The 20,343-nt window shown below is 35.0% G+C and overlaps 2 protein-coding genes across 3 annotated transcripts; one reads left to right on the forward strand and one right to left on the reverse strand.

Annotated features, from left to right (window-relative positions):
- Positions 1-1,815: 1,815 nt before the first annotated feature.
- LOC118053386 (scarecrow-like protein 9) lies at positions 1,816-5,102 on the forward strand. 2 transcript variants are annotated; one of them, XM_035064631.2, is made up of 2 exons: positions 1,816-4,671; positions 4,827-5,102. In XM_035064631.2, the coding sequence occupies exon 1, from the start codon at positions 2,360-2,362 to the stop codon at positions 4,607-4,609; it is 2,250 nt and encodes a 749-aa protein (XP_034920522.1). In that variant the 5' UTR covers positions 1,816-2,359; the 3' UTR covers positions 4,610-4,671; positions 4,827-5,102. The 2 variants fall into 2 exon arrangements, with proteins under 2 accessions (XP_034920522.1, XP_034920521.1); XM_035064630.2 differs by having other exon boundaries at positions 1,828-4,671; positions 4,762-5,102.
- Positions 5,103-16,173: 11,071 nt separating this feature from the next.
- Positions 16,174-19,299, reverse strand: LOC118053387 (uncharacterized protein At5g02240). Its single transcript, XM_035064632.2, has 7 exons — positions 18,942-19,299; positions 17,886-18,154; positions 17,757-17,793; positions 17,570-17,667; positions 17,296-17,357; positions 16,597-16,720; positions 16,174-16,453 (listed from the first exon to the last, which is right to left on the reverse strand). Exons 1-7 carry the CDS (start codon positions 19,201-19,203, stop codon positions 16,334-16,336), a joined length of 972 nt encoding a protein of 323 aa, XP_034920523.1. The 5' UTR covers positions 19,204-19,299; the 3' UTR covers positions 16,174-16,333.
- Between the last annotated feature and the right edge of the window lie 1,044 nt (positions 19,300-20,343).

Here is a 20,343-nt window from a genome sequence, read left to right on the forward strand (position 1 = left end):
TTTTTCGGTTAAACTTTATTAAAATTTAATCCCCAACAAAAGTTTTTTAACATGAAATATTAATATGTTTTAAATAAATTATGGATAAATGAGAAATTGATCTTAAAAAACCATTGATTGATATATATTGGTGAAACCTAAAACCCTTTTAAAAAAACTCTATTTCACGTAGAAAAAGAACAAAACTTTATTGGTGTTTATAAAATGGAGAGTCAAAAAGTTAAATCCAGCCTTAAAGAGCACTTAAACTTTTAAAGTTAGATCCTAGGCAAAGTGGGCTTTAGATGTGTGTCGGCCTGACTTTTGCTCGGACTTTGGATCGGGCCTGTGGTTGAGTTTATTGTAAAATAATATTTTGAGTCACAAAAGATTAATTTCTGCTAATTGAAATTTAGACTTGAGTTTGGTCTATGAAGAACTATTTCTTCTCGTGCATTGTTTGTCCAGTCTAACATATGAAAGTTAACAGAATCTTCTAGAAGTTTTTGTTCCAAATCTGAATAGTTTTTTTAGTTAAAAATTATATAGATTTATGGTGACTAATCAAATATTGATAATATAAGAATTAATTATGCTTATTATCAAAATTATTTTTTCAACTTTCAACTTTTAAAATCTAAAGGGGAAAGGGTTGGGGGTGGGGGGGTTAAGAAAGAGTTTCTAACAATATTTTTTAAATTTTTTATGCATTCTTCGATATCTCATGTTTAGTGTTTTTTTTTTCTTCTATGTTTCTATTTTCCTCTTAAATATAAAGCTTATGTTCATCTTGTTGAAAGATATTTAAGTTGCATAATTTTTGGTTCAGAGATCTTATTTAAAAATACATCTAAACCTAAACCTAGGTGGTGTTGTGAAATCTTTGAAGGTATATTGCAAACATCATAGTTGCACTCGTAAAAAGTAATAAAACCTTAAAAACAAATGATTCATCATTGACAACAATAAAAATTTCATTACTTTAAAGTTTTTCAACAAGTAAGTACCGTTCTTTGTTTTCATTTAAACATATTTATTTTTATTAGTTGTATGCATGTTAAGACTTTATTTATATCAATTTCAAGTTTGAATAGATGTTTAACTAGACAAAGCTGCGTTATGCCTTAGTTTTGAGTTATTGTTTTAGAAATATATTTAGGTGCCACAAACACATTTTAAAAACAAATCCAATAATCTAGGTTATAGTTCCGACCAACCAAATAATTTGGTTTTATTTGAATAATAGGAAAAAAAGACAACGCTAGCAAATGAATAAAAAACACAATTATGATAACCATGAATAAAAAACTTTACCCATAAACAATATGGAAGGAAAAAATAGGTAAAAAACAAAAAAAAAACTTGGTGTGAGTCAACCCAAGTAGCATTACAAATATGTAATTTTGGTTAAGGGTGAGCCGGTCCATGTTAATTCTTCAAATCTGTGTTCTAGATCATAAAATAGGGAATAACTCGAGAGAGAAAAATTTTTTAAAAAATCAAGAGTTAATATGAAATTGTTAATAATAATAAACTATAAATTTAAATTGAAGGATAAAATCAAAAACCAATAAAATTTATAAAAAAAAAAACACAGAAAAAAATAAAAAATAAAAAAATAAGTATCCAAATAGAAAAAATAATATAAGATAAAAGAAGTGAAAAAAAAGTCCACGGTCCATTCCATTAGCTTTTTATTTTTTAAAGGGTAGTTTAGTAATTGGAAAAAAACCATGAAAGCAAACAGACTCTAACCGGTTACTTTGTAGGACACCCAAAGATGACTTTACTTTCTCGTCGTTGCATTAGCGACTGCTATCTGAACTTTAAACTCTTTCAAACAACTTAAACAGTGAACGCTCCCTCCCTCCCTCCCTCCCTCCCTCTCTCTCTGTGGGTTCTTATGAGGTATGCTTTTTTTTTTTTTTTTCCTTTTCTTCTTAAGCCTATCCCTTTTTCTTGACAGTTGAAATTTGATCATTTTCAAGCTGTCTTTCTTGAACTTAATCAATCGTCGTTTATCAGTTGACTTCCACCTTTAATTAAATTAACAACTCCTGATTTCGATATAGTTTTAAATAGCAATAAGCTTAATAATAGTCATTCTTCCTTCCTTTTGTTTTTGAGGAAAAAGAATTTCACTACCGAAATTTATCTGATAATCTTGTTATGTGTCTGCATATTAATAAATGCACTGTACTTGTTCGTGATTCTTGTTTTTTGGAGGTTTCTTTGTCTGTCTTATTGTCTCTTTTATGGTTTTGCGACTTCACTTTAAATTCTTTGAATAACAACAAGAAGGGAACTCTTTTTTCTTTTTTTGATATAACTTTTGGGGTTGGGGAGGTCTTTGATTTTTGTTTTTGTTTTTGTAAGTTCAATGGATCCTCGGTTAAGAGGTTATTCAATTTCAATTAATGGAACCCAATTGGGAAACCAACCTATATCTGTGTTTTCGAATCAGAACCTTGTTTCCAGACCCAGATTCGAAAATACTTTCGTTGATCATAATTGTAAGGAGTTTCATTATATTCCGCCCTATCCAAAGCCAACTGATGTAACCCCATATTCAAATCCGACTCAAAAAGAAGACTCTCCCGAAGATTTTGACTTTTCAGATGGAACTTTGAGGTACATAAACCAGATGCTTATGGAAGAAGATACTGAAGATAAGACTTGCATGCTTCAAGACTCTTTAGATTTTCAAGTAGCCGAGAAATCCTTTTATGATGTTCTTGGCAAGAAGTACCCTCCTTCACCAGAACCAAACCCCACTTTCATCAGTCAAAATCGTGGGAACCTGCCTGATAGTTTACCCTGCAATTACATTTGTAGTAGTCGTAGTGATAGTGGCTATGTAGATGATAATGCTTGGATTCACAATCCAAGCGATTACCATCCCTTTCAACTACAGATTCCACATGTTTCTAGCATATCCCAATCATCATATAGCTCTTCAAACAGTGTAATCACTACTGTAGATGGGCTGGTGGATTCTCCTAGCAGTAATTTTAAAGTCCCTGATTGGAGCGGTGAGAGCCGATCTATTTTGCACTTCAGGAAGGGTGTTGAGGAGGCTAGCAGATTTCTTCCCTGTGGTAATGACTTGTTTCTTAATATTGAGGCCAATAAGTTTTTATCTCAAGAGCCAAAGGTGAGGATCGGTGAAGTTGCTATCAAGGTGGAGAAACAAGATGGGGGGGAGCACTCACCTAATGGACCTAGGGGAAAGAAGAATCCTCATAGGGAGGATGGGGATGTTGAAGAAGGGAGGAGCAGCAAACAACTGGCTGTTTATACCGAACCCACTTTGCGATCAGATATGTTTGATAAGGTATTACTTTGTATGCCAGGAGAAGGTCAGCCTGATTTGACAGCTCTTCGCGAGGCCTTCAAGAGTGCATCGATAAAAAATGAGCAGAATGGACAGGCAAAGGGATCCAGTGGTGGGAAGGGTCGTGGTAAGAAACAAAGTGGGAAAAGGGAGGTGGTGGATTTGAGAACCCTTTTAATAAATTGTGCCCAAGCTATTGCGGCTGATGACCGGAAGAGCGCAAATGAATTGCTAAAGCAGATTAGGCTGCATTCCTCTCCTTTTGGGGATGGAAATCGGAGATTGGCTCATTGCTTTGCTGATGGTCTTGAGGCACGCTTGGCAGGTACTGGAAGTCAGATTTACAAAGGCCTTGTTAGTAAGAGAACATCTGCGGCTGATCTCTTGAAAGCATACCGTCTTTATCTTGCTGCATGCCCTTTTAGAAAGGTCTCTAATTTTGTCTCTAACAAGACAATAAGTATTACGGCAAAAAATTCAATGAGGCTTCATGTTATCGATTTTGGTATTCTTTATGGTTTCCAATGGCCCACCTTTATTCATCGGCTGTCATGCAGACCAGGTGGACCGCCAAAGCTTCGGATGACTGGAATAGAATTTCCCCAACCTGGATTTCGGCCAGCAGAGCGAGTTGAGGAAACTGGACGTCGCTTAGCAGCTTATGCTAAGGAGTTCAAAGTGCCCTTTGAGTACAATGCCATTGCAAAGAAATGGGAAACCATACAACTAGAGGAACTCAAGATTGACCGGGATGAAGTTGTTGTTGTTAACTGTCTGTATCGTTCTGAGAACTTACTTGATGAAACAGTGGCAGTGGACAGTCCAAGGAACATTGTTCTTGATCTGGTAAGGAAGATAAATCCTGAAGTTTTCATTCATGGGATTACAAATGGGGGATACAATGCTCCTTTCTATGTTACTCGATTTCGAGAGGCACTGTTTCACTTTTCTGCAATGTTTGATATGCTTGAAACTATTGTTCCCCGTGAAGAATTAGAGAGGTTGGTGATTGAGAAAGAGATTTTTGGCTGGGAGGCTCTGAATGTTATAGCTTGTGAAGGCTGGGAGAGAGTGGAGAGGCCAGAAACATACAAGCAATGGCAGGTCCGTTGCTTGAGGGCTGGGTTTGTGCAGTTGCCTTTTGACCGGGAGATAGTGAAGCAAGCAACTGTTAAAGTGAGGCAGCGTTACCACAAAGATTTTCTGATCGATGAAGATAGCCGGTGGCTATTGCAAGGATGGAAGGGACGAATCATCTATACCCTTTCTGCTTGGAAACCTGCTAAAAAAGTTTGAGTGCATCCTTATTGGTACTCGGGATTTGCTTCTCACTTCTTGCGTTTTCTATTGGAGAATTGGTGAGAATTTATGATCCTAGATGATACTTGAAAATTGACTCTCTCCATCCCCGTTTATTATTACCGTTGTTGTTTTACATGTGATTACAGTTTGCTGGTAGATGATATGAATGGTTGACTGATATGCGGAATGCTAAGAACATCATTGCTTGCAGAATGAAGGCCGCGTGGTGCAGACTTACCAGATATTTTTGTATTTTGACTGAGCTCTTTGTAGTGGTAACTCAGGGCCATTTTTCATCTGGTAAAGCAATCTTGAAAGCTTAGTTTACTTGGGAAATGGTGCGCTTTGTCTTTTTGGCTGAGTTCTCATAGCAGTAGGCTATCTGACAAAATGAACTGGTGCAAATGCATTCAATTCACAATCACTTGTACATTATAAGCTGGAATTTTATCTTGTGAATTTCAAGACGCATCTCTCTTTTTCTCCATTTTGTCTACTCCCTCTCTTACTACTGTTTCATAAGTTTGGTCCTTGAAAGGAAAAGGACAAGGCATCATGGAATGCTCTATATATGCATCCTTATCAGCTTTCTAAGCCCACCAAATAAGCAAAAATGCTAGTGAACTTTCTTATCCTTGATAAATGCTATAGCTCAACAATTATAATACTCTATCCGATTGCATCTAGTCTTTACTTTATATTATTTTATTGCTTTGGACAGGATACCAATGCAAAACTTAGAAAAGTTAATGAGGAGTAGCCAATAGATTTTCTCAAAGAGTACACCTTTCTAGAGCTTTCAAGTGGGTGTCTTGTAAGAAGCAGAGGAAGAAAAGTGTTTTGAGTAGAGTACTATCTTTTATTATAAGCACAACTAACAATCTAATACAGCATTCTCCAATTTAAATAGGAGAGCATGTTACCAAACTCATGGATAAACGTGGTAACAAATCAAGTGTATCCGGAAAGATTTTAGATGTGATAATAAATATCCTATCTTGCATAAAGTGCTAATTTATAGGGATTTGATACAAGTTTAAATCCAGAATATGCTTATTTATCATTGTAGTTTCCTTATCTTGTTGAACCAAATTCTTGAACAGAATTTGTTGCTCCTGAAACGTCTTCATCCTCCAACATCTCTCCACTAACATAGGCATATTTGTGGGAATAAAAATCCTTATTCCTCTTATAGGTTGAGGTTGACTTATCACTCCACTTATCCTCACAAATCATGTTATCTTGCGGGTTGCTGAGCTGGGTGTTGAGCTTATGGGGTCTGTTGATACTCCCTCGCGAATTGTGCTGGGGCTGGAAGCAAAGTTTGGTCTGGAAATATTTGAGAGCTGCCTTTGACATTGGTTTAGTGAATAGGTCTACTACTTGATCAGTTATGGAGATACTTTGAGTTGTGAGAAGTCCAAATGCAACTCGTTCACGTGTAAAATGATAATCTAATTCAATATGTTTACTACGAGCATGAAATACTAGATTAATAGTCATACGAAGGGTGCTAAGATTGTCACAATATAGCATTGGAGTAAAGCTGAGTGAAACATGAAGATCTTTTAAGATAAATGCTATCCATGTTAGCTCAGCTGCAATACTTGCCATGGCTCGATATTCTATTTTAGTGTTGTAGTGAGATATGATATGTTGTTTTTTTACACACCAGGAGATAAGGTTTCAACCAAGAAATGTGTTAGTGAAGCGTTCTATGTGGGCAAAATGCTCATTCTGCATTAGCAAAAGCATAGAAATCAAGTGTAGTGTTGGAATTAAAAAGTAAACCTATATCAATTGTTCCTTTAACGTATTGTAAGATACAACGAACCATTTTTAAGTGTGTCACAGTAAGAGAATGCATGTATTGAGATACAAAGTTAACATTGTAAGGGATGTTTAGCCATGTGAGAGTAAGATATTGTAAAACACCAATAAGTTCATGAAAAAAGCTTGGATCTTTTAATAAGCTCGTATTGGAAATGTTTTTGGTCTTTACTTCAAGTGGTGTACTCATTGGTTTACAATCAATCATGCTAGCTTGTTCAAGGATGGTAAAAGCTTAATGTGATTGTGACAAATGAATGTCAGTACAGGTTTGAGTGATTTCAATTCTAAGAAAGTGATGAATTGGTCCTAAATCTTTCATTACAAATTTTGAACTCAGAACTTGAATAAAATCATTTACTAGAACAATAGTAGACCTAGTGAGAAGTACATCATCTACATAAAAAAGAGTTAGTATACCAAAATTAGTGTGAAAAATGAATAAAGAGGGATTTGTTGGACAACAAAAGAAGCCATATGTCAAGAGAAAAGCATTAAATTGATCAAACCGGGCGCAAGGTGCTTGTTTGAGCCCATAAAAAATCTTTTTATGTTTATAGATACGTGTTAAATATTGGGTATCTACCATTCTTGGAGGTTGGTCCATGTATGTGTCAAGTTAACCATGTAGGAAGGCATATTTTATGTCAAGTTGACGTACAAGTGTGCAAGGGCAATGGTAAGAATTACTTGAATAGTTCCAGGTTTGACAATAAGAGAAATTTTTTTGGTGCAATCCAATCCATCAACTTAATGATATCCCTTTTCCACAACTCGATCTTTAAGGTGATTTAGAGACCTATCAAGTTTAAGTTTTGACTAAAAACCCATTTAGATCCAATAACATATATATTAGGTATGCGAGGAAAACTTTCCTAGGTCTTATTGTTGTGTAGAGCCTTAAGTTCTTCTTCTACTATAGCTTTCCATTCGGGGTGAGCTAAGATAGATCTAATATTATAAGGATCACATGGGATATCAAATGAGGATGTAAGAGAAGTTAAGACATATTTAGGATTGAGTTTGATAATGCCTCTTTGTTAGTGAATAATCATAAAGTGTGAGGAAGGTGTTTATGGATTGTTAATCTGTTGACTCTGAGTTGGTAGAGGCAATCAGAGAGATCTCAAGCATATATTAAGAAAATTGGATGGGAAGTTCATGTATTTCAAAGTCACTCTCAATTAATGTCAACTCAATTTCAAGTTCATGTTTAGACCTAGGTCTTTGAGGTTCATGTTGACTTGTGTTTTCTGTTTAGTAAAAAAAATTAGCAGTGGCTTGCAAATCTAAAGTATGAATTGGTACTAGTGGTAGAGAGATTTTGTATGATGTGGACACTATTGGTAGCTGAATCTCTATAAAAGAATTGATGTTAATTTGAGATAACCAAGAATAAAAATGTTATTTGACATAAAAAGTGGAAGGTTTAGTGCTTTGATTTAGAGTATTTTTATAGGAAAAAATAATTCATCAAAAACCACATGTTTTGAGATGAATATTTTTTTTTTGCTAGAGGGATGAAATCATGTATAACCTTTATGTGTGCCACTATAACCTACAAAGATGTAAAGAACAATTTTTGGATTAAACTTGTGTTGCCGTGTATCCCAGGTGCAAGGAAAATATTTAGAACTAAATACATGTTATGAAAAGTAATCACGGTGATTACCATAAAGTTTGAAATATAGGGTTTCAAATGTAAGAGCAGATGAAGGCAATTGATTTATAAGGTATACTGTAATAGTAAATGCTTCTACCTATATAAAAAAAGAGGTGAACCACTATGAAATAACATTGTCATACCAAGTTCTTGTATTAACCTATGATGTCTTTGAACCCTATCTGTTTGTTCTGGAGTATAAGAACATGATTCCTGATGGTGGATACCGGTTAAGAGGAAATGAGAGGATAGTTTGGAGTTTATGAATTCTCCTCCTCCACCGTAATGAAAGACCTTGATGCGTTTGTTGAATTGTCGAGTAACATATTGTTCAAAAGCCAAATAAATGTTTATAAAGTCGGATTTATGTTGCAAATGTATAATCCAAATATATTTTAAAAAATCATCAACAAAACATGCATAACATCTAAACTTTCCAATAGATAGAATAGGAGCAGGTCACCATAGGTCACATTGAATTTTCTCAAAGATAGAAGAACTTGAGTGTTTAGAACAAGAAAAAAAAAACTCATAAAGTTTTTTAAATTAATAACTATCATAAATATGTTTTGGTTTTACCGCTCCTATAACATTAATCAATTCTTTATTTTTAATGAATGTAAAGAAAAAAATTGAGAATGTCCTAATAGTTGATGCTAGAAGTCTGTTAAACCAGATTTGAACCGATTAGAAAAATAGAATTTCTGGTGATGTTGACAGGACACACAGGTCACCCTTGTACCTCCTTTTGATCAAGGGTTGTCATGTTTGTCATTTCTTAATACATAAATCAACATCAAAGAATTTAAAGTTAATAGAAAATTGAGCAATTAGCATAATTATGAAAAATAGATTTTTTTAAAAAAATCTGGAACTAATAGAACATTATAAAGGGGTAGAGTATTATTATTTTGTGCTTAATACTAGAGTCTCCAATAATATGAATTGGTATAAAAGATCCATCACCAATAATAACCGAATCTACACTAAAGTAGTTTCGAATATGGTTAAAATACCCGACTTACCTGTCATGTGATTGGAAGCTTCTATGTCTGGGGTTTGTTATGCCTCGGTGATGGTGTTGTCTAAGGTGAGTTTTGCAAGAGCTTGAGGCATGTCATCTTGTTGTGTTGGTTTTTTTTTGGCATCCATCAACATATTTTTGCAATATGTCCCATTAAGCTATAATATTGACATTTTTCTTCACGATATTGATCTTGTTCTGCAAGAGTCATTATATGTTCACCTAGTGGTGGAGGGCGTCTTTGTTGAGAACCTGTGGTGGAGCTAGTAGGATAAGAATAGTTTTGTTCTTATAGTTGTTGTGTCTGAAATCCTCTCCTAGTTGATGTAAATCTTTGTTTGTTCCCATGGAAACCTGAGGGAGATTGGTTGTACCGCTACTGTTTTTGTCCATAAAACGCCATTTGCGGAGTTAATGAGTTTGAATTGTTTGTCTAGTTTGAGAACTAACTACATCGTTAGTCAAGGCTTTGGAGTTGTGAGACAAGCTCAAAATATGTTGGTCTTGGTGGTTTTAGGATGGTGGTGCTAAAATTTTCATATTTGAGACGAAGACCGGTGTGCAAGTAGAAGACCTTTTCTTTGTCTGGAACATGTTTTTCAATGCCTGCAAGGCTATCACATAAACCCTTGAAGGCGCGACATTGTTCGCCAACATTTTTGTCATCTTCCTTATGAAGATATGTAACTTGTTGTTTGAGTGTAAACTTATATTCTTGTAAATTTTATGCATATTCATTTTTTAGTGCATCCCAAACTGCACAGGCAGTCTCTAAACCAATAGCAAGGCCAAGAGTTTCCTCAGAAAGAGTTTCAATTATCCACCCACGAAGTAGATGATCTGCCTTTTCGCCAGACAATGAACTCTTCTTTTAATTTTGGCGAAGAAATTTCTGCATCTGTGGTTTTGTTTGGATCTGGTATGTCATATTTGATGAGGACAAAATCTTCGTTGGTAAGATGGCCAACCAATTCTTGGCTTTCTGCAAGTGCCAAGAGGGTAATTTGCGGGGCTGAATTTGAGGGTAATGAAATTTCCCACATTGAGAGATAATGAGCTCATGGTTACAGAAAAAGGGTGCCGCGTTGTGGTATGTGTTTCACACAGGCTCTGATACCATAAAGAAAAATATAGAAGTAGAGGAAGAAAAGTGTTTGAGTAGAATACTGTCTTTTACTGTAACTTGTAACGTGAACTGCACAACTAACAATCTAATACAGTACTGTCCAATTTAAATAAGAGAGGGTGGTACCAAACTCATGGATAAACATGGTAAAATTAAAATCAAGTGTATCTGGAAAGATCTTAGCTGTGATAGTAAATATCCTATCTTGTCTAAAGTGATAATTTATAGGGATATGATATAAGTTTAAATCCAAGATTGTTGAACCATTTCTCACTGCAGTTTCCTTGTCTTGTTGAACCACAATCTGTTGCTCCTGGATCTTCTTCATCCTCCAACATCTCCCCTCTATAATAGGTAGATTTGTGGGAATAGCAATACTTATTCCTCCGATAGGTTGAGGTTGCCTTATCACTCCACTTATAACTCCCACAAATCATGTTCTCTTGCTGGTTGCTGAGTTGGGTGCTGAGTTCATGAGGTCTGCTGATATCTTGGTGAACTGGTGGCGGAAATCTGGAGATATTAATTTTAAATGTAAACAAGTCTTTTCAGTTCAAGTTCCTGTCCAAAATGGTCCCAAGAAGTATCATAATAAGCAACAAACAAATCTTGTGTGAACCTTTCATACCCAGATAAAATTAATGAATATTAATATCGGAAAGAGCTGATGGGGACCTGGGAATTTGATTTTGTTTTCTTATTTTTTATTTTTTATTCGTTTTGCTTTTTCTTTGTTTCATGTTTCCTCGCTTTATTTACCTGACTGACGTTTAAAAATACAACAAGAAAAGAAAAGACGGACTGCTTTTGTTAACTACTAGAAAACTAATGCTCTGTTTTTCACGGGCACCAGACACGCAACTCATACACACACTATAAATCGGAGAACGCGCAACCAATTTCTTTATCTGCGGTAGTGTCCCTCAAACCCCAGCTTTTTGCTTTTCGAGTATATCAACAAAACTCCTGATAATGCTAATGCATCTCCTGACTTAGTGCCATATGAGCAGAGAGCACCATGCACGAAATGTAATTCCTGAGATAAAACAAAACCAAGACGTTGTCCTTCCAAAACCATACTAGGTTAATATATATATATATATATATATATATATATAGCCAAGGTTCCAGAGGCATCTGAAATAGGGTTGAGTGCTGATAGTGGTGGTCCTAATTAACTGACACCTCTTTTAGTGGAACACACATCATTGGGATGGAGACAAGACTTTGCAGTCCCACCACCATAGAATTAAAATGGTTGATTGGTCAAGCAAACTGAGCCATTCACATGCAACCTCTTCACTTTTCCATTCCAGATCCTCCTTTTGTACTCTTACTCTCGTTGTTTTGTTTGCGATTTCTTTTGCTCAGTCAATTAGCATTTCACTAGACGAGCACAATACATCTCCTGCGGACCATTTGCGTTTGAAGAAACTACAAACTTTGAGCCACGCACGATGGAACAGCAGAATATTAATGAGGAAGGTCATGATCATCATCAGAGACAATTTGTTCTACGAGTTCAGAATCTTCTATCCTCATCTTATCCATTTTCATATCGTTATGACCCTCTCAAGCTCTTCTTCAAACCGTGTTTTCTGTCTTTTGCTTTTAAGAGACCTAAAAGCCCTTGGCACCAGGATTTCTGGAAAGAAAAAAACAAAGGGTATGTGAATAAAGAAAATCTTAATGCTTTCCAAGAGCACCTTATTTGTTTTTTCCTCTCAGACAACCAACAGGACGAGGTAGAGCAACTTGCAAAGAATACAATTAATCATCAATAAAGATGCTTTGGAATTTGGAGTTGTTGGACGAGAATACCAAACACACAAATCCAGTTGGCAGAATCTTCTTAACTAGAGTAAGAATCAGCAATCCATGGTTGGGCAAACAACATATATGAAAAGAAAGAAACAGTATAATGCAACTTGTTCAAGTGTTTTGTTCAAGCATGGAATGGTGCCACAAACCATGGTTGCAGTGTTCGGTTTCGTCCATGAGCTATGTTATCACTTAACAGGCGTTTATAAGATGCCTCTTTTGCCTGACAAATTGCTAAATTAATGTCGTCATCAGAGAAATAGAATTGAGGATACCATTACTTTGCTTTGGCAAGCATGGATCGAGCATTGCCAATGGCAAAACCAATATAGCAGTGGAACAACTTTATTACATGATGCTCGTAGTTCAAAGTGAGTTGACTTGCTCATAGCACAAACCAATCACCTTCACTCAGCTGACAGCTCCAAAGTTAAGATTACGTAATTGGAATTTTGATGTAGTTCAGAATTGCTAGGGAACTATGAGATCAATTCCGTAGTCACTGCTCTCAATTTTCGTGCAAGGGCTAAAATTCAAGTACTACTTTTTATTTGCACCATTACAAATTAAAAATTTATGATCATTCCATTAGTATCTGCTGTTAAAATGTTAAGAAATATCAAGTTCAAATCTTTTCTTTCTTCTTCATAACAACCTCCCACTCTTTCACACCCTAGAAACACTCTCTAAGCGGACGCTAACCCTAGCCCCCTACTCCTGGCCCAACTACCCCTTCCCTTATCATTCAAGCCCAAGAAAAACTCACCTTGTCGTTCGCAGAAGCCAATTCCCTTCCTCTCCTCTGTTCTCTCGAAAAATGGAACCATCACCACCTCTAAAGTCTAAAGCATGCAGTTTAGAGGTTCTAGCTAGACGACGAGATTATGGTTCATTGGTGGTGAAGAAATTCAAGCAAATGTGTTGGATTCTTTGGATTTCAGGAAGATAGTGATCTGAGATTAGGCGAAGTCAAAGAGTGTTTTTTAATTCTTTAATTAAAATGGCGGGAAATTGCAAAACATCCGAAGGCAAGGCTCATTAACACAAGCAGGGTTCAAGCTTACAGAAGGGTTTAAATCAAAATGTAACAATTCCCAGAAATTAAAATTTAAGGAAAAGAAGCTGTTATTGATTGAATTAGAAACTGAAAATTACAAGAACTAGCTAGAATGAAAGGAGATTAAAATTTTATGTCGAGGTAGTCCAAGCTATGAGAACTAAAATAGAAATTTAAAACTCCTAAAATAACTCTCTATTCTACCTTATTTTTCTTAAATAACCAAAATAGGATAAGAAAATTAATTTAAATTTTGAACTAGGCTACTTGGATTGACTAGTTCCTTTCATAAAAAAACACTGTCGTTTGAGAATTTTGTTGGGCTGCCTCTTATGTGTCAATGCCTAGTGGTTGGTTGAGTTTGGACCGTCCACATGGTGGAGCTAGCTCGCGGTGCAATCTTCACTGTTCATTCCACCTTACCCCAATCTTCTTCCTACTAGAAACTTCAGTGGTTTGTCTGGAGGATCTTTTCTCCTTCTCCTGCCATTTTCAGTCTAAAATGCCCAGAAAACACTACACAATGAAGGTTAGTGGTCAAAGTTTAAAAATGCAAACTTTACCGTGTGTGTTTTCACGGTTTAACCTCGTTGTTTGTAGAATGAATTCTTGAAACAGAAGATGTAGCCTTGCTCAAATGTTTAAGCATGGAGTGGTGGCATAAACTACAGGCTACAGCTGCATTGCTTGGCTTCTTCCTTCCCACCTAATTAGAAATTATACGATGCCTTAGTCACAATCACGGGGCCGCTCAAATTGCTACATGTCGTTATCAAAGAAAAGAATGGACTATTCCATCGCTTTGTATAGCACAAGCAGTGGCAAAACTCCATAGCAGTGGAGCATACTGTACCGTAATTCATTTCGGACAACTTACTCACAGTTCATACTATATACTATGTCGCACCCGGACGTCGCGGCAATTTTTAAAATAATTCTCGACTATAAAAAAAAAAACAAAACAAATTTTTCACATCTTGTTTTTTTAGGAAAAAAATCTTGTTTAAGGAGTCGCCACCTGATATTATAGTCATTAAAAACCCTAACTAATCAACAAAGATTCTATGATACGGGACTGGTTATGTAAAATATAAGATATTATCACCCTTTAAAAGTTATGTCTAAGGCAGACTGCATTGCTGATTTTGTCTTAAATTGCTAAACATTTATTCGCTTATGCAATGATGATTTGTTTATAATATTTCTAACTCTGGCGTCAGTGAATATTCGTTTTCAAATAATTCTAACTCTGGCGTTGGTAAAATTCCACCTCGAATAATTCCAACTTTAGTGTTGGTAAAAATTCCACCACGAATAATTCCAACTCTGGTTTTGGTAAAAATTTATAGCTACGAAAAAATCAGTATATTTTTTATTATTATTATTATTCCTGATCCTGATATCAGTAAATAAATTGACAAAAATATATTTTTTTCTAAGACATGAAAATTTTTATTTCTACACTTTTTATTTTTGTTTTTTATTAAATTTTTTTGGATTGGGCTTAGCTGGGCTAAATCACAGCACGTACGTCGCGTGCGGTACAGTGAAGGTTAATTACAATGCAAAGCCACAATGTCAAGTTAATTAAATTGCAGAATGGGAAAGGATGAACTCAACTGGTCTGGCGTGCTTGACCACGAAGACGAAGCTGCGGGTGATTAGTGCACTGGTTAGGCAACGCCTTGTTCCTTCCTTTGCTTTCTCTTGTGGTATTGATTTCTTTTATTTCTGTCTTCTGTCCCTCGCTAGTTTTTTTGTGTTTTCTTCTGACTTCTCTCAACTTCCAAGCCCTCCCGTTTGCGTCTGTGTCTTGTTCCTCTGAGTTCGTTCTTGTCTTTCTCTGGTCTTCACCACGGTTTTCTATTTTTTCTCCTATATTACTGTGTATATTTTTTGCTCTTTTTTCTGGTTCTTCGTCTCTGCTCCTCGGTTTTTTTTTTTTTCAGTTCTCCCTCCCCTCCGCAAGGTTGTCTTTGTCCAGCTTTTATAAGGCCAGAGATCGATTAGTGCTGTAACGGTCGGCAGTAATGGCGTGGGGTGCTCCATTCAATGGAGAAACGTCTCTGCCTTTAATGGCGGAGCCATTGCAGAGGAAGAAGACGAGCGAACAGTTGCCTTCCAAAACGACTCTGTTTTTCCAATTCCAAAGACTTCTTTCAATTTGGTCCTTGGAATTTTATAATTTTGCAATCAAGCCCCTAGTTAAAATGTAATTGGATCCTTGCATTTCCGTGTTATTTCAAGCTAGTCCTTGGATTTTAATTTTTACAATTTGGACCTCAATTAAACCCCAAACTTTGATATTTCTTCAATTAAGTCCTTGATTTCATTAATTAAATTAATTCCGAGATCAATTAAGTTTCAAAACTTATCAATTCTCCAATTAAGCCCTTGATTTGATTAATTAAATTAATTCAAAGTTTAATTAAACCCCAAAATTTCCAATTATGTTGCTCTTGATCTAAATTTTAATTTATTCTTTATTTTTTATTTGTTTTTCATCATTTTTCATTATTATTTTTCAGTAAATAAAATGATAAAAAATTAAGTTATAACATACTATATATACTATATAGGTGTTCTGCAATTCACCATGGACGAATCAATTTATTTCATAATCTAAAAATACGATGTTAAAGCGTTGCCAACATATTCTAAAACAAAAGAAAATTTTGTAACTCAAGATATAAACCTTAATAAATGACAACGATTAAAAAAAAAAAGATAAATAATAATAAAAAAAACCTTACCTAATATAAATAAGCATGGCAAAATTGTAACTCTAATCTTAAGACCAAACATCTTAATAGAAAACATATATAATTTTTTTTAAAAAAAAATTAATATTTAATAAACCCTGTATTAAAGATTGAAATTAAAAAAATAATAAAAAAAAAATAAAAGAAAAACGATGTGAATCCAGGCTAATATCTCATACCTTAAATAAGAAGAAAATGGAGGACAACCTTAGATTTTTCATTCTCATTAACCTTTGATTTTTCATTCTCATTAGCTTTAAATAGTTGAAACAAAATCCATATAACGATTCTTTTCATACGTTATTGCAAAGGGAAAGGAAAAGATCTACAGTTTAAAATCCTTGGAAACACACTTATCCATAATTCAAAATACTTGACGAACAACATTGAAGGAAACTAGGCTCATAAATCTCATGTAGTAATGCCCTTCACAAATCAAAAACGAGCAGTGACTTGAGAAAAGAGAGCCTTAAAATCATTGGCTGGGGTGCCAGTTCCCTCTGGTTTTGAGGCCAGATCAAATGCCTTAAATTGAGCCTCTTCGTACTGTAGTGCCTGTTTGTAAGTAGAAGGGGGGAAAACATATGTGACTCAGTACTTTGAAATAACAAACCCAAATCAATCCTACAAAGGGAGAAAGGCAGATTGATTTTGAGGAAACATCATAGTTAAAGTAGACAATTTCTTATTATTAGTACCTGAATGCAGACTTCTGCAACATCAGCTCTGGCAATGGTTCTTGTCTCTGTCTGAAGAAGCTCGTCATCTTTTCCAACAAGTAATTCTCGGACACCTCCTTCTTTGTCTTGCAGGCCTCCAGCCCTAATTATGGAAGCTCATGTCAATTGGCAAGCTACAGCAAAGAGAAAAACCAGAAGGACAACAAAGTAACAACTTGGCAAAGGAGTTGCTAAAGTTTCTATCAATCATTAATGAACAATCTAAACTTTGCACAAAAATATGATCAGTGATAAAATTCATTTTGGCTAGGATGGGATGAATGTGATTATGAACTTGACCATGTTTAGAATTCCGATGAGAACTGGGTAATAAACAACAACTTATTTGGGACACCGGCAGATTGCCTGGGGAACAGATGGCAGTTGTGTTTTGCATCCTATATTTTGAATGGATGAAGAAAATAGTCATGGAATAATACGGGTGTTCTCTCTCATAAGGTTACAGACTTGCATTGAAAAAACAAAATGAGACATGTAGCATAAACTATTAAATGGCGTGCTCCTCTACAGGATGATTCCATTTTTTTCCTTTTAAAGACCACCTACTTCCATCATAACACATTCATTCATCAGAAATTTTTTCACATATAGCATAATATACTATATACCCACATAGATTGATATTAAACAACCAGAGATAGCTAGTTTATCTACTACCTTATAATTGTGTATGGAACACCAGAGTCGGCCAAATACTGCTCAGCCTTTCTCTTCCAAACCTGAAACATTATAGAATGAATTAAGTTAGACTTGTGATGGCTCAAAAATAAAAACAAATTAATGAAAGAGAGAAGACATAAAACAAAGATAAGTCCTCTAACAAAATGAAAGAGAACTATCTTTCTTGAGCTGCAGAGTGGAAGGCTCACACACAATGGACTTAAAATTTGAGTTGTTCATTTTAGAAATAATATAGAAAAGGATCACGAACCAGTATATTCCCATTACCCAAACTGTTCAAGGGATGATTTAGGTTTGTTCCACCCATAGATCCAACCAGCACAATTTGCTTAACTCCTGCGGCCTTAGCTGTTCACACAAATCTAATTCAGCAAGAAGATACTAGATATGCAAGTAAAGAAAATGGAATCACATGCAAGAGGGGACGAGGGTCTCACCAGCATCTATTTGATTTTTCTGACCAATCCAGTCAACCTAAAATGAAAAAATCTAGCATCAAATAACATCAAGAAGGAGAAACCAGTGAAATATCAAGATCCAATTATGAGGAAAGAAATGAGGATTACCTGCTCAGGAAATGCTCCATCTTCAAAATAGAACTCAGGCCTGCCTTTGGATGGATCAAACCCAGGTTTCATCTTTGGCACTGCACTTGTCAGGATGATCAGAGAATCAATTCCTTGGATCGCAGGAACAATGCTTTCGGATTCCCTTATATCCCCAACAAAAACATCCTCAGCTCCTCCAATTTTCTCCTTGCTCTCTTCAGTTCTTACCAAACCCCTTGCAACATATTGTTCAGACCTCTCCTTCAGTTTCTTATAAACTATGGAACCTGCCAAAGGTGTCTAGATCAAATCAAGCGAAATACACACATTCATATAGTGACAAACAATTCATAGCAGTTAACTGTTTTCCAAAACATAATTGCAGGAATCCAGATTTCCACTAACCCAATTGGCATTGTGCATTTCATGTTGTTTAACATTAGGGAAAAATATTTGTGGTTCTGCTTTCTTTGAAAATATTTCATAGACATTGCCTTTGGAGATTTGAAAATCACAAATGTCTTTGAACACAGCATGGAAAAGGGGAACAGAGTAAAATCTTCATACAAAACTAAATTAATTTAAGAGCCCTTATAGATGATCGCACTCCATAATAAAACCTAAAAACCTTCAATCGCCTAAAATGTTATACAGAAGCATCACCTCATTCATTTTGAACGCAAAATATTTGCTTTAAAATATTACAGAATTCAATATATAAAACACTGGTTGCATGATCCCAAAACATATCTTTACCTCTAAGCCACAAACTGATAATAATAATAATAATAATAATAATAATAATAATGTAACAGTGAAGAAAAGCATAATCTTTATTTTATTAACCTTCAAAACAAAACCTAGGAAACCCCAGATCCCAAAACCACCCACCACACACAATTCCTAAATTTTCCAACTCTTAGAAACTCCTGAATTTCAAAAGTTCCCAGAAAATGCACCCGATTCTTTTTTTCTTTTAAATACAATTATCCTTATCCCTTTTCATTTCCAGAGCTATCCCAGTAACCAAACAGAGAACATATAGAAGTAAACAGAGAGCGAGAGAGATCGTACCAGTTCTGCCACCAGCTCCAGTGACAAGTACAACGCTTGGAGCCATTGAATTTGAAGCTAATACAGCGAACCCTGCTCTCCTTATGCGCGATGTTGCTGTTACTGACGAAGAAAATGAGCTACGACTAGCACTGCTAGTATTGCTATTGCTTATGCTACCTAAAAAGTTTACGGTCGATTGTGAAGCACAGCCGTTTTTATTATTAGGAAAATGACCGGAGAAAATCAATGGAACACGTGTCACGGTGACGGTGGTTGTCATAACGATTTTATATTACTAGTACTGGCTTTGAGACGTTGAGTTTGTTTCCATCGGAGAACAGCTCAATTAATTATTTTGGGCCGTTAAATTGTTTGTGCTTGTTGCCGACCAAACCCTGTTCCTTATCCTTTACTTCGGTAGCAATTCGTTTTTTTCCTTTAGAGCCAATTATTCTTTAGTCCCTCTTTCTTAACGATATTATAACTCAGTCCCTTCTGTTTATAAATCTCATAAATTAGTCCCATCATTCTTGTTGATTTTCATCTTGTTAGGGTATTCATTGGTTTTTTCTAATTATTTCCAAATCTGATATCTAGCTTTCTTGTATTATAAGAGAAGAACCTCAAGTTAAGAATAATAAACAATAACATTAATCACTAAGTTATAATTACATTAAAAAACAGGGACTAAAGAATAATTGACTCTTTTCTTTTTCAACGAACTCATCTTATCGTTACCCGGGGGGGGGGGGGGGGGGACGTAAAATCAACGTGACTTGTGGTCTTCTTGCTGCCACATCAACACCTATTTTTAATTCACTATTGCTTTTTTTTTCTTTTCTTTTTTTTATCATTAAGTAAATGCTATTATAACTAAAATCATTACAATCATTAAGTTCTGATTATGAGGTTTTTTTTTTTTTTTTTTTTATCAACCCGTCTAGTCGCATTAATTATCATCATTACCATGAGAGATCTATTGTATTTACTATATTTAAAATATTTTTTTATGCATATATATATATATACAAATTATTTTTATATCTAATTTAAGTTTATTATTATTATTATTATTATTATTATTATTATTATTATTATGGGGATATATGCATTTTACTCTTCTCTAGTATGCAATTTATTATTATTATTATTAATATGATATCCAGATTAATTTTCATGCAACACGACTAACCCAGCAGTCTTGAAAAAACTTAAATTTTTTTACTATTCAAAGTATGCAATATTTTTATTGTACTAATAAAAGTAATCAGGCTCTAATCAACGTAAAATTCTAAAAATGGTTGATGAGAATTTAAGAGGTAGTTCAAAGCTGTTTGCTTCAGCTGTTTATTATTAGTGCTTCTATTGAATTTTGAGTTAAGTTGTTGATTTCTCCTTTCTAATATTTCTATCATTTTTA

The sequence above is a fragment of the Populus alba genome, chromosome 6, assembly GCF_005239225.2.
Source record: "Populus alba chromosome 6, ASM523922v2, whole genome shotgun sequence".
NCBI classification, from domain to species: Eukaryota; Viridiplantae; Streptophyta; class Magnoliopsida; order Malpighiales; family Salicaceae; genus Populus; species Populus alba.

Bases quoted from the DNA above. Each gene is read 5' to 3' on its own strand.
- LOC118053386 (XM_035064631.2), top strand. From the start codon at position 2,360: ATGGATCCTCGGTTAAGAGGTTATTCAATTTCAATTAATGGAACCCAA.
- LOC118053387 (XM_035064632.2), bottom strand. From the start codon at position 19,203: ATGACAACCACCGTCACCGTGACACGTGTTCCATTGATTTTCTCCGGT. The intron at 17,668-17,756 runs GTGAGACCCTCG...TTGTGTGAACAG, and splicing joins GAAAAATCAAATAGATGCTG to CTAAGGCCGCAGGAGTTAAG. The intron at 16,721-17,295 runs GTAGTAGATAAA...TTCCATAATTAG, and splicing joins GTTCCATACACAATTATAAG to GGCTGGAGGCCTGCAAGACA.